Raw genomic sequence first — 14,132 nt, 5'->3', positions numbered from 1 at the left:
TGGCAGGGAGCTTTGCCCCAGTGATGTACTGGGCCGTACGCACTACCCTCTGTAGTGCCTTGCGGTCAGAGGCCAAGCAGTTGCCATACCAGGCGGTGATGCAACCAGTCAGGATGCTCTCGATGGTGCAGCTGTAGAATTTTTTGAGGATCTGAGGACCCATGCCAAATCTTTTTAGTCTCCTGAGGGGGAATAGGCTTTGTCGTGCCCTCTTCACGACTGTCTTGGTGTGCTTGGACCATGATAGTTCGTTGGTGATGTGGACACCAAGGAACTTGAAGCTCTCAACCTGTTCCACTACAGCCCCGTCGATGAGAATGGGGGCGTGCTCAGTCCTCTTTTTTTTCCTGTAGTCCACAATCATCTCCTTTGTCTTGGTCACGTTGAGGGAGAGGTTGTTGTCCTGGCACCACACGGCCAGATCTCTGACCTCCTCCCCTATAGGCTGTCTCATCGTTGTCGGTGATCAGGCCTACCACTGTTGTGTCGTCGGCAAACTTAATGATGGTGTTGGAGTCGTGCCTGGCCATGCAGTCATGGGTGAACAGAGAGTACAGGAGGGGACTGAGCACGCACCCCTGAGGGGCCCCCGTGTTGAGGATCAGTGTGGCAGATGTGTTGTTACCTACCCTTACCACCTGGGGCGGCCCGTCAGGAAGTCCAGGATCCAGTTGCAGAGGGAGGTGTTTAGTCCCAGGATCCTTAGCTTAGTGATGAGCTTAGAGGGCACTATGGTGTTGAATGCTGAGCTGTAGTCAATGAATAGCATTCTCACGTAGGTGTTCCTCTTGTCCAGGTGGGAAAGGGCAGTGTGGAGTGCGATAGAGATTGCATCATCTGTGGATCTGTTGGGGCGGTATGCAAATTGGAGTGGGTCTAGGGTTTCTGGGATTATGCTGTTGATGTGAGCCATGACCAGTCTTTCAAAGCACTTCATGGCTACAGACGTCAGTGCCACGGGTCGGTAGTCATTTAGACAGTTGACGTAACAGTTAGAGGCAGACAGACGCTCTGTCATCCCTTAAAGTCAGGACAGGAGGAATGGAGGAATGGAGGAATGGAGTGTACTCTGTAAAGATTAAAAAAGGAAAGCATCTTAAGGCTAAGTTCATCATTAGGAGCAGGACTCAGAGGTTAGTGCTGTCTGCCATTCAAGTAGGAAACCTCCCCTCTTCCTCTCCAATGTGTGTGTTTGTATCTGGGGGTGTCAACGTGTGTGTGTGTGTATTCTAACTAATGGACAATAAAGTTGTATTCTGTTCTCTCACCTGACAGTGTTGCAAGGCCAGTTGGAAGACGTGTGTGGTACTGCCCAGTAGTCCCACTCCGATGGAGTCCAGGACCATCCTCTTACTGCGGTGGAGCAGGGTGGAGGTCAGGTGGTGGAGTTGTACACCCTGGATGAACCTGCCAAAACTGGCCGTCACACTGTCCTCTGGGGCTGGATGCTCTACCACTGGAGGGGTGAAGGAGAGGAAGAGTGGAGGAGAGGAGGAGAGAAGACAGGAATGTTTAACACATCCCCAGAGTGTTCTAACCTCAGTGAACTGAGACAAGAGACGGAGGATGGGTTGGTATAGAACCAACACAGACAGCCTATATCTATGAAGGGCTACGTGGCCTAGTTCCATGTAAGTACAGGGCAGAGAGAGAGAGAGAGAGAGAGAGAGAGAGAGAGAGAGAGAGACAGAGAGACAGAGAGAGACAGAGAGAGACAGAGAGAGACAGAGAGAGAGAGAGAGAGAGAGAGACAGAGAGACAGAGAGACAGAGAGAGAGAGAGAGACAGAGAGACAGAGAGAGACAGAGAGAGACAGAGAGAGACAGAGAGAGAGAGAGAGAGAGACAGAGAGACAGAGAGAGACAGAGAGACAGAGAGAGACAGAGAGAGACAGAGAGAGACAGAGAGAGAGAGAGAGAGAGAGAGACAGAGAGAGACAGAGAGAGACAGAGAGAGAGAGAGAGAGAGAGAGAGAGAGAGAGAGAGAGAGAGAGAGAGAGAGAGAGAGAGAGAGACAGAGAGACAGAGAGAGAGACAGAGAGAGACAGAGAGAGACAGAGAGAGACAGAGAGAGAGAGAGAGAGAGAGAGAGAGACAGAGAGAGAGAGAGAGACAGAGACAGAGACAGAGAGATTTTACTGACCATCCAGGGCAGACTGGTGGAGTCGTCTCAGTGTAACAGACACAGGTCTGAAGGATCTCTGAGAAACACAAAAACAGACAGAAAACAGTATAATATCCATCCACAGCTTACTGTTGCATATGAGATACTGAAGGACAGATTCACAGTGAGAATCAAAACATTAAACGGTGATGAAGGCTCTCTTCCTTCCTTGTTCGGGCAGGCTTCGGCGTTCGCCATTTGTCTTGTCTTGTCTATTAAACACACCTGGTTGATATTCCCCTCATTAGAACGGGTTTAAGTGTTCCCTCTGCCCCCCTTGTCCTTGTGGGTGATTGTTCATTGTGTGGATTAGTAGCTTGGTTGAGCTCAGTATTTTGTGTTGCCGGGGTATTTCCCCGTGTGCCTGTTTGTTCCAGTGTGCCTGTTTTGCGCACTGGACTGGTTACGCTGCATTACGGAAAAAACTCGGTATACTGGGATTTACCCTCCTGTGCCTGACTCCTTCAAATCACGCATCACACAGACAGGTTTCTAGGTTTCTAACCTCTAATCTCTACTAATGTACAGACAGGTTTCTAGGTTTCTAACCTATAATCTCTACTAATGTACAGACAGGTTTCTAGGTTTCTAATCTCTAATCTCTACAAATGTACAGACAGGTTTCTAGGTTTCTAACCTATAATCTCTACAAATGTACAGACAGGTTTCTAGGTTTCTAACCTATAATCTCTACTAATGTACAGACAGGTTTCTAGGTCTCTAACCTATAATCTCTACTAATGTACAGACAGGTTTTTAGGTCTCTAATATCTAATCTCTTCAAATGTACAGACAGGTTTCTAGGTCTCTAATCTCTAATCTCTACAAATGTACAGACAGGTTTCTAGGTTTCTAACCTATAATCTCTACTAATGTACAGACAGGTTTCTAGGTTTCTAATCTCTAATCTCTACAAATGTATAGACAGGTTTCTAGGTCTCTAATCTCTAATCTCTACTAATGTACAGACAGGTTTCTAGGTCTCTAATCTCTAATCTCTACTAATGTACAGACAGGTTTCTAGGTTTCTGACCTCTAATCTCTACAAATGTACAGACAGGTTTCTAGGTTTCTAACCTATAATCTCTACAAATGTACAGACAGGTTTCTAGGTCTCTAATCTCTAATCTCTACAAATGTACAGACAGGTTTCTAGGTCTCTAATCTCTACAAATGTACAGACAGGTTTCTAGGTTTCTAACCTATAATCTCTACTAATGTACAGACATGTTTCTAGGTCTCTAATCTCTAATCTCTACAAATGTACAGACAGGTTTCTAGGTCTCTAATCTCTAATCTCTACAAATGTACAGACAGGTTTTTAGGTTTCTGACCTCTAATCTCTATTTATGTACAGACAGGTTTCTAGGTCTCTAATCTCTAATCTCTACAAATGTACAGACAGGTTTCTAGGTTTCTAACCTATAATCTCTACAAATGTACAGACAGGTTTCTAGGTTTCTAACCTATAATCTCTACTAATGTACAGACAGGTTTCTAGGTTTCTAATCTCTAATCTCTACAACTGTACAGACAGGTTTCTAGGTCTCTAATCTCTAATCTCTACAAATCTACAGACAGGTTTCTAGGTTTCTGACCTATAATCTCTACTAATGTACAGACAGGTTTCTAGGTCTCTAATCTCTAATCTCTACAAATGTGCAGACAGGTTTCTAGGTTTCTGACCTCTAATCTCTATTTATGTACAGACAGGTTTCTAGGTTTCTAACCTATAATCTCTACAAATGTACAGACATGTTTCTAGGTCTCTAATATCTAATCTCTTCAAATGTACAGACAGGTGTCTAGGTCTCTAATCTCTAATATCTACAAATGTACAGACAGGTTTCTAGGTCTCTAATCTCTAATCTCTACAAATGTACAGACAGGTTTCTAGGTCTCTAATCTCTAATCTCTACAAATGTACAGACAGGTTTCTAGGTTTCTAATCTCTAATCTCTACAAATGTACAGACAGGTTTCTAGGTTTCTAACCTATAATCTCTACAAATGTACAGACAGGTTTCTAGGTCTCTAATCTCTAATCTCTACAAATGTACAGACAGGTTTCTAGGTTTCTAACCTATAATCTCTACAAATGTACAGACAGGTTTCTAGGTTTCTAACCTATAATCTCTACTAATGTACAGACAGGTTTCTAGGTCTCTAATCTCTAATCTCTACAAATGTACAGACAGGTTTCTAGGTCTCTAATCTCTACAAATGTACAGACAGGTTTCTAGGTCTCTAATCTCTAATCTCTACAAATGTACAGACAGGTTTCTAGGTCTCTAATCTCTAATCTCTACAAATGTACAGACAGGTTTCTAGGTTTCTAACCTATAATCTCTACAAATGTACAGACAGGTTTCTAGGTTTCTAACCTATAATCTCTACTAATGTACAGACAGGTTTCTAGGTTTCTAATCTCTAATCTCTACAACTGTACAGACAGGTTTCTAGGTCTCTAATCTCTAATCTCTACAAATCTACAGACAGGTTTCTAGGTTTCTGACCTATAATCTCTACTAATGTACAGACAGGTTTCTAGGTCTCTAATCTCTAATCTCTACTAATGTACAGACAGGTTTCTAGGTTTCTAACCCAATAGACAGTTGAACAGAAAGAGACCTATACATGTTTCATATAACTCTCATATACTGTAGGTTATGCCTGGTGACCATATTGACCACATTACTGGTTCTTACCTGTACTCGGGAAAGCATGTCTGTCTGTCTGTCTGTCTGTCGTCACTCTCTCTGTGGTTCAACTCTTCCTTCGTTGTCTGTCTGTCTGTCCTGTGTTTGGTAGTTTTGGGCTCTTCTCTCTGTTTCTCCTCCTACTCTCTCTTTGTTGACGTGGGATAGATGGATGATGGATGGATGTATGGATGGATGGATGATGGAGCGTAGATGGAGAGGATGCAGGTTGTCGCTCAGGTGAGGTCTGCCTGTCTTAAATACTGCAGAATGGACAAAGGTCTAAACTGATACACAACACTGAGAGGGGCAGGAACTTCCAAAACACCACCTCTACTCCAATCACAAGCTGAGATTTTCCCTCATCATCACCATCATCATCATAATCTGAAGGAAGTAATTGTGTTCTTAGGTAAGGTGTGATGTCACCACTCAAGGGTGGGGACAGGGGGAACTCCTGAATCCTCCCACCCTGAATACAGGATATTTCTGGTGATAAACTTCAACATTCATCCAGAATATCAGACTAGCAGCCTTTCTCTATCTCTGTCCCAGCATCACCTCTTCTCTCTCTCCGCCTGACCATCATCATTATCTTTGTATTCTCCACCACCAGGTAAATCTCTCTGTCTTTCTCTCTCTCTCTCTCTCTCTCTCTCTCTCTCTCTCTCTCTCTCTCTCTCTCTCTGTCTCACTCTCTCTGTCTCGCTCTCTCTCTCTCTCTCTCTCTCTCTCTCTCTCTCTCTCTCTCTCTCTCTCTCTCTCTCTCTCTCTCTCCTGTCTGTCTTGTAACTGCATACTCTATCCATCTCTTCCCTGTGTAAATGCATTGTATAGGCTAGTTTCAGATTTTGTACAAATATTATATTAAAACATTCATGGCATGATCAGAAATAACATGTATTTGATGTACATATTGACCACATCATGAAAACAGAGAATGTTAAGAACAGCTTTTAGCACAGAGAGAGAGAGAGAGAGAGAGAGAGAGAGAGAGAGAGAGAGAGAGAGAGAGAGAGAGAGAGAGAGAGAGAGAGAGAGAGAGAGAGAGAGAGAGAGAGAGAGAGAGAGAGAGAGAGAGAGAGAGAGAGAGAGAGAGAGAGAGAGAGAGAGAGAGAGAGAGAGAGAGAGAGAGAGAGAGAGAGAGAGAGACATATATACTGTATGTCAGTCTAACATATATTATGTCTGTCTAACAGATATACTGTATGGATGGTAGTTCATAAATGTTTTCTCTTTACAAGTGTTGTTTACTGTGTTCCATGTAGAGGGCGCTGTGATCTTTATGTTCACTGATAAATAACATGAGGTATTGAGGTAAATGTGACCTCGGCCCGTATCCACAAAGAGTAGGACTGCTGATCTAGGATCAGTTTAGACTTTTAGATCCTAATGAACTAGATTATGGACGGATCATAGATCAGCACTCCAACTCTGAGATGCTATGTGGATACGGCCCAGAACCCTTTGTAGACAGCAAGCTCCAATGGTGCCTGTTTTTCTCTCTCTCTCTCTCTCTCTCTCTCTCTCTCTCTCTCTCTCTCTCTCTCTCTCTCTCTCTCTCTCTCTCTCTCTCTCTCTCTCTCTCTCTCTCTCTCTCTCTCTCTCTCTCTCTCTCTCTCTCTCTCTCTCTCTCTCTCTCTCTCTCTCCCTCTCTCTCTCTCTCTCTTTCTCTCTCTCTCTCTCTCTATCTCCCTCTCTCTCCCCCCTCTCTCTCTCTCTCTCTCTCTCTCTCTCTCTCTCTCTCTCTCTCTCTCTCTCTCCCTCTCTCTCTCCCCCCTCTCGCTCTCTCTCTCTCTCTCTCTCTCTCTCTCTCTCTCTCCCTCTCTCCCCCCCTCTCTCTCTCTCTCTCTCCCTCTCTCTCTCTATGTCTGTCTGTCTGTCTGAGAGAGGAGGATCTGTCTGTGTCATCTATCCAAGTCAACATAACATTTGTTTTTGCAGTCTTCCTCATGTTTATATGATATTATGATCTTCTCTGTTGTTTTACAGCTGTAGCTGAACCACAGACGCCATGGCAACCTTGGATGGCTTTCCCGCCAGTTTCTATGGGGAGCCGGGGGTGTTGGGCATGTTGGCCAATGGGATCAGTGCGTTCCTGGTTCTACTGCAGAACTTCAACACTGCTAGAACCGGAGTAACTGCCGAGGGGGTGGAGAACATTCTGGCAGGTACGCTAATCAATCCATCCATCATGATCACTATCACAATCACTTTCACAATGACTAACCCTACTCTATTCCCTGTTCTTGCTGTTGTGTGTTTCAGGTGGTTGTTCAACATCGCTAACTGTGTTGTGTTTGCAGGTGTTCATCTCATTCTGATAGGTGGAGTGTGTCAGCTGATTGCCGGCCTCCTGTCGTTCCGTAAATACGACCACCTGAGCGGCACCGCCTTCATTGGCTACGCAGCGCTCTGGGGCAGCTATGGCGCCACACGCATCTTCCTGGGCGCCTCCCAACCAAAAACAACTAACCTGACCCTGTCACATGACCTGATGAGTAACATGACCCTGCCCACTACCCTCATCACCAACCTATCCCTGTCGGCGGAAGTCTGGAACAGCACCTCGCAGAGCCCTGATTGGCTGTCTCTCCTGCCCATCCCCCAGTCTGCAATCGCGGGATTGGTCCCCTACATCCTTCTATCCTTCCTATTGGCCTTCTGCTCTGCCACGGTCAACATCATCATGCCCTTCGTGTTCGGCGCCATCACGCTGACCCTGCTGTTTGAGGCTGTGGCGGTTGGCGTGTCCTCGGCCTGGCCGCTGGTCGTCTCTGGCGTTCTAGAACTCCTCATCCTCCTCTTCGCCGTGTACGGCAGCGCCGCCCTCTTGGTGAAAGGCCTGGCGCAGCGTTATGTCCTCAAGGGGTTCGGCACGCCCCTGTTCAACGTGCTCCTGCTGGGGACCAACAGCCCTGCGGCCGGCGCCCAGAGCCTGGGACAGGAGAAGAAGAAGAACACCAAGTACGCTGAACCCCAGGCACTCTTCTTCTTCTGTGACACAGTGTCTCCCTTCATCCTGTTGTTCTACAGCTTCGGCTACGTCAAGTCCTTCTCCCTGGGGGCTGTGTGGGTCTCCATCATCTCTGCTGCTCAACTCCTCTCTTCATACTATGCTCACCTGCGCCAAGATGGCTACCTGGCCACCAAGGCCGGCCTGCACGCCACCTACTGGCTCACCAAGGCGTGGGAGGAGTTTGTGATGTCGGCTGTGATCGTGTCGGAGCCAGACGGAGAGGTGGCTACTGGGAGACAGGCGATGGTTGGTGATTGGTTCTTCGTGGCGGTGGCGCTCCTCCTCCTAGTGGTCAGTCTGAGTAATGACGCCCTGGAGGTTACCCATAATGCTCTGTTCCTGCTGCTGTCCGTCTCCACGGTCCCCCAGATCCCCCTTCAGGGGTACTATGTGTTCTTTGGGGTGTCTTGTTCCCTGTTCGCCTCTGCCTCGCTCTATGGGACGTTTTGCCGCCTCATCAACACCATCGCTGAGAAGAGTCTGATCCCGGTGGGTCCTCAGCCCGTCTCCTCCGACCGTCTCCGCTCCATCCTGTCCTGCTGTTCCTCCCCGCCGTCATCATCATCATCATCATCATCCCCGACCAGTCAGATCCCTGACGCTCTGTTCTACCTGACCAATGGCGTGGCTGCTCTCTCGGCGCTCCACGCGGCCTCATCCAGTCAGAGCGTGTCCTTCCTGCGGTTGAGTGTTCCCTGGGTTCTGGTGTCTGGAGCGGTGGTCCAGGGGTTCGTCAGCAGGCTGCAGGTCAGAGGAGGGCAGAGGTTTGGCTCTGTCATCCCATCCTTCTACCTGGCTGTCTGGGCCACCTGGACATGGTTCCGCTTCACAGGTATGTGGATGACTTAATGCTAACCCTAACCAATCCTAACTGCAGGTGTCTTTGAGTTTTCGCTGAAGTCATAAAAAACAAAAAAAATCTGATTCCAGCCACTCATAGACTGTTCTCTCTGCTACCGCACGGCAAGCGGTACCGATACACCAAGTCTGGAACCAACAGGACCCTGAACAGCTTCTACCCCCAAGCCATAAGACTGCTAAATAGTTAGTTAAATAGTTAACCAATAGCTACCCGGACTATCTGCATTGACTCTTTTTACACTAACTCTTCTGACTCATCCCATACACAGCTGCTGTTTACTATCTGTCACTGTATTCCTAGTTATATCTACATATCTACCTCAATGACCTCGTTCCCCCGCACATAGACTCAGTACTGGTACCCCGTGTATACAGCCAAGTTATCATGGACTCAGTACTGGTACCCCGTGTATACAGCCAAGTTATCATGGACTCAGTACTGGTACCCCGTGTATACAGCCAAGTTATCATGGACTCAGTACTGGTACCCCGTGTATACAGCCAAGTTATCATGGACTCAGTACTGGTACCCCGTGTATACAGCCAAGTTATCATGGACTCAGTACTGGTACCCCGTGTATACAGCCAAGTTATCATGGACTCAGTACTGGTACCCCGTGTATATAGCCAAGTTATCATGGACTCAGTACTGGTACCCCGTGTATACAGCCAAGTTATCATGGACTCAGTACTGGTACCCCGTGTATACAGCCAAGTTATCATGGACTCAGTACTGGTACCCCGTGTAACAGCCAAGTTATCATGGACTCAGTACTGGTACCCCGTGTATACAGCCAAGTTATCATGGACTCAGTACTGGTACCCCATGTATACAGTATAGCCAAGTTATCGTTACTCATTATGGATTTATTATTACTGTTATTATTACTGTTATTATTACTGTTATTATTACTGTTATTATTACTGTAATTATTACTGTAATTATTACTGTAATTATTACTGTTATTATTACTGTTATTATTACTGTTATTATTACTTTTATTATTACTGTTATTATTACTGTTATTATTAATGTTCTATTATTTCTATATTTGATTTTTCTCTGCATTGTTGGCACATAAGGAAACATTTGTTCATGTTATTGCTGTTTTCTCCATGCTCTGCTGCCTGTTTCAGTAAAACATCTCTGTGTTCTTTTCTCAGGTCCCATGCTGCAGATCTCTCCAGTAGGATCCTATGGGTTCACAGCTGGAGCCATCGCTTTCCTGGTCATCAACGCTTTCCTCATGCTCATCGGTCAGTCTTTACATAAAGTCACCAATATCTACCTCTTCTCCTGCTGAGAGAGAGAGAGAGAGAGAGAGAGAGAGAGAGAGAGAGAGAGAGAGAGAGAGAGAGAGAGAGAGAGAGAGAGCTCTGTTCCTAACCCTCTCCATGTCCCCCAGCTGCGTATGGTAACCTCTGTTCCTAACCCTCTCCATGTCCCCCCCAGCTGCGTATGGTAACCTCTGTTCCTAACCCTCTCCATGTCCCCCCAGCTGCGTATGGTAACCTCTGTTCCTAACCCTCTCCATGTCCCCCAGCTGCGATGGTAACCTCTGTTCCTAACCCTCTCCATGTCCCCCCAGCTGCGTATGGTAACCTCTGTTCCTAACCCTCTCCATGTCCCCCCCCAGCTGCGTATGGTAACCTCTGTTCCTAACCCTCTCTCCATGTCCCCCCAGCTGCGTATGGTAACCTCTGTTCCTAACCCTCCATGTCCCCCCAGCTGCGAGATGGTAAACTCTGTTCCTAACCCTCTCCATGTCCCCCCAGCTGCGTATGGTAACCTCTGTTCCTAACCCTCTCCATGTCCCCCCAGCTGCGTTCCTAACCCTCTCCATCCCAACCCTCCCCAGCTGCGTATGGTAACCCTCTGTTCCTAACCCTCTCCATGTCCCCCCAGCTGCGTATGGTAACCTCTGTTCCTAACCCTCCATGTCCCCCAGCTGCGTATGGTAACCTCTGTTCCTAACCCTCTCCATGTCCCCCCAGCTGCGTATGGTAACCTCTGTTCCTAACCCTCTCCATGTCCCCCCAGCTGCGTATGGTAACCTCTGTTCCTAACCCTCTCTCATGTCCCCCCAGCGGTAACCTTCGCGTATGGTAACCTCTGTTCCTAACCCTCTCCATGTCCCCCCACGCTGCGTGGTAACCTCTGTTCCTAACCCTCTCCATGTCCCCCCAGCTGCGTTGGTAACCTCTGTTCCTAACCCTCTCCATGTCCCCCCAGCTGCGTATGGTAACCTCTGTTCCTAACCCTCTCCATGTCCCCCCACTTTCACCACGTATGGTAACCTCTGTTCCTAACCCTCTCCATGTCCCCCCAGCTGCGTATGGTAACCTCTGTTCCTAACCCTCTCCATGTCCCCCAGCTGCGTATGGTAACCTCTGTTCCTAACCCTCTCCATGTCCCCCCAGCTGCGTATGGTAACCTCTGTTCCTAACCCTCTCCATGTCCCCCCCAGCTGCGTATGGTAACCTCTGTTCCTAACCCTCTCCATGTCCCCCCAGCTGCGTATGGTAACCTCTGTTCCTAACCCTCTCCATGCCCCCCCCCCAGCTGCGTATGGTAACCTCTGTTCCTAACCCTCTCCATGTCCCCAGCTGCGTATGGTAACCTCTGTTCCTAACCCTCTCCATGTCCCCCAGCTGCGTATGGTAACCTCTGTTCCTAACCCTCTCCATGTCCCCCCCAGCTGCGTATGGTAACCTCTGTTCCTAACCCTCTCCATGTCCCCCCAGCTGCGTATGGTAACCTCTGTTCCAACCCTCTCCATGTCCCCCAGCGTTGGGAACCTCCGTTCCTAACCCTCTCCATGTCCCCCCAGCTGCGTATGGTAACCTCTGTTCCTAACCTCTCCATGTCCCCCAGCTGCGTATGGTAACCTTTGCCCTAACCCTCTCCATGTCCCCCCAGCTGCGTATGGTAACCTCTGTTCTAACCCTCTCCCCGTGCCCCAGCTGCGTATGGTAACCTCTGTTCTAACCCTCTCCATGTCCCCCAGCTGCGTATGGTAACCTCTGTTCCTAACCCTCTCCTGTCCCCCCAGCTGCGTATGGTAACCTCTGTTCCTAACCTCTCCATGTCCCCCCAGCTGCGTATGGTAACCTCTGTTCCTAACCCTCTCCATGTCCCCCCAGCTGCGTATGGTAACCTCTGTTCCTAACCCTCTCCATGTCCCCAGCTGCGTATGGTAACCTCTGTTCCTAACCCTCTCCATGTCCCCCCAGCTGCGTATGGTAACCTCTGTTCCTAACCCTCTCCATGTCCCCCAGCTCACGTGCATGGTAACCTCTGTTCCTAACCCTCTCCATGTCCCCCCCCAGCTGCGGTATGGTAACCTCTGTTCCTAACCCTCTCCATGTCCCCCCAGCTGCGTATGGTAACCTCTGTTCCTAACCCTCTCCATGTCCCCCCAGCTCGTATGGTAACCTCTGTTCCTAACCCCTCTCCATGTCCCCCCAGCTGCGTATGGTAACCTCTGTTCCTAACCCTCTCCATGTCCCCCAGCTGCGTATGGTAACCTCTGTTCCTAACCCTCTCCATGTCCCCCCCAGCTGCGTATGGTAACCTCTGTTCCTAACCCTCTCCATGTCCCCCCAGCTGCGTATGGTAACCTCTGTTCCTAACCCTCTCCATGTCCCCCAGCTGCGTATGGTAACCTCTGTTCCTAACCCTCTCCATGTCCCCCAGCTGCGTATGGTAACCTGGTCTTCTTGTCTCTGACCGTGGTCATGGAGGCAGTCCTGGTGTGTTTCCTCCTGTCCACCCTCCAACAGCTCCCCTACCAGCTGGAGAGTAAGGAACCTGCTTTTCACCACCCTTCACTGACAGGACCAGGCTCTGAGGGGAGGACGGCTCATCATAATGACCGGAACGGAGCAGATGGAATGGCATCAAACACCTGGAAGTCATGTGTGATACCATTCCACTGATTCCGCTCCAGTCTATAGAACGAGCCCGTCCTCCCCAATGAAGGTGCCACCAGCCACCTGTGATACACAGTATGGCTGAGTCCAAAAACCCAACACTTGGCCATCTGCCCTTTATCGCGTGATCGAAGTGGTCCAAGTGGTTGGGTTTGTGATTCAGCCAATGTTATGTGGTATCCATAGTGACCGTATATCAATATGTTTGCTGCTCAGACAATAACTGTATAAATGTACACATTAATCTGCTACCTAGACGTCAGTTGTGTCACTGTTCTAACACGTTTCTGGCGTTGTTCTTGTAGTTGCCATGCTAGCTGTGTTCTCAGTCATCTGTCATACGGGACCCTGGCATCACTGGTCAACTGTACCTTCTCTCAGAGTGTGCTGCCCCTGGGCCTCCACTGGTTAAGGTGAGAACAAGACACTGTTCCACTCTCTTCCCGTTCCATTGGATGAGCTGACAAATAGAATGGAGCGGTTTAATGGGGTTTCATTCCATTTCATTCTACTGTTCTCCAATCCAGTTCCTTCCTTTTTCTATCCTGTTCCACATCTTGTGTTGTTGTGTCTCAGGGTGTGAAGCAGCAGCAGCAGAAGTCCTCCCTGCCCTGCCCTGTCCCGTGGCAGACTCCAGACTGACCAGTGGTCTCCTGAAGATCTCCAGACTGCTGGACGACGGGGGTCTGTGGAATCCCCCACCGATACCGTCTCTACGCCCTGGCCGCATCCCTGCAAGAACCCTCAGGCCATCGAGAGCATCTACAACATCAAGGACCGCCCAGCAGAGAAGCCCATCTGTATCTGTATCTCCAGTGTGGAGCAGCTGGTGGCAGCCAAGCCCCCTTCACTCTCTACTCTGGGAGTTCATGAGGAACGTCTACCCTGGAGGGATCAGCTGCATCGTCAGCAAGGGGGACTGGCTGCTCAGACTGGGTAAGAGGGGTGGTGGCTGCAACTGCAACTGCATTGGGTTACGTTGGGTTAGGGTTAGTGTTAGGTGGGATACTGCATTCAGGTAGTTAGAGGTTAGGGGTCGATACTGCATTGTTACGTGTAGGCTACTGCATTGGGTTACGTTAGAGTTACACTGCATTGGGTTACGGTTAGGTATGTTAGGGTCGATACTGCATTGGGTTACGTTGGGTTAGGGTTAGTGTTAGGGGTCGGGATACTGGGTAAGAGGAAGGTTGGTGGCTGCAACTGCAACTGCATTGGGTTACATTGGGTTAGGGTTAGTGTTAGGGGTCGGGATACTCTCACAAATGGTTTGATGAGAAAACAACGTCTTATTTGGTTTCTTCGTTCTCTATTGTGTGCGTTGATTTGATGATGATCTATTTGTTTACCTGTGTTGATCTATTTGTTTACCTGTGTTGATCTATTTGTTTACCTGTGTTGTCCAGGTGTGGGTGCAGCCTACGACCGTGTGGGGACCAAGGACAGCATCATGATCC

The 14,132-nt window shown here is 48.4% G+C and overlaps 1 protein-coding gene across 1 annotated transcript in view; it reads right to left on the bottom strand.

Moving 5' to 3' along the window:
• The window catches only part of LOC121558036 (cis-aconitate decarboxylase-like), a 14,218-nt gene extending 9,311 nt beyond the window's left edge, over positions 1-4,907 (bottom strand). The window contains exons 1-3 of the mRNA XM_045212465.1: positions 4,872-4,907; positions 2,144-2,201; positions 1,269-1,456 (exon numbers count right to left, since the gene is read on the bottom strand). Of these exons, the coding sequence (XP_045068400.1) occupies positions 1,269-1,456; positions 2,144-2,201; positions 4,872-4,889 (264 nt within the window). The 5' untranslated portion in view covers positions 4,890-4,907. The remainder of the gene's footprint in view (positions 1-1,268; positions 1,457-2,143; positions 2,202-4,871) is intronic.
• Positions 4,908-14,132: the final 9,225 nt, after the last annotated feature.

This window comes from Coregonus clupeaformis, unplaced genomic scaffold (assembly GCF_020615455.1).
Source record: "Coregonus clupeaformis isolate EN_2021a unplaced genomic scaffold, ASM2061545v1 scaf0015, whole genome shotgun sequence".
Lineage (NCBI taxonomy): Eukaryota > Metazoa > Chordata > Actinopteri > Salmoniformes > Salmonidae > Coregonus > Coregonus clupeaformis.
The sequence above is the reverse complement of the archived record's forward strand: the minus strand, read 5'-3'. Positions and strand labels throughout refer to the sequence as shown.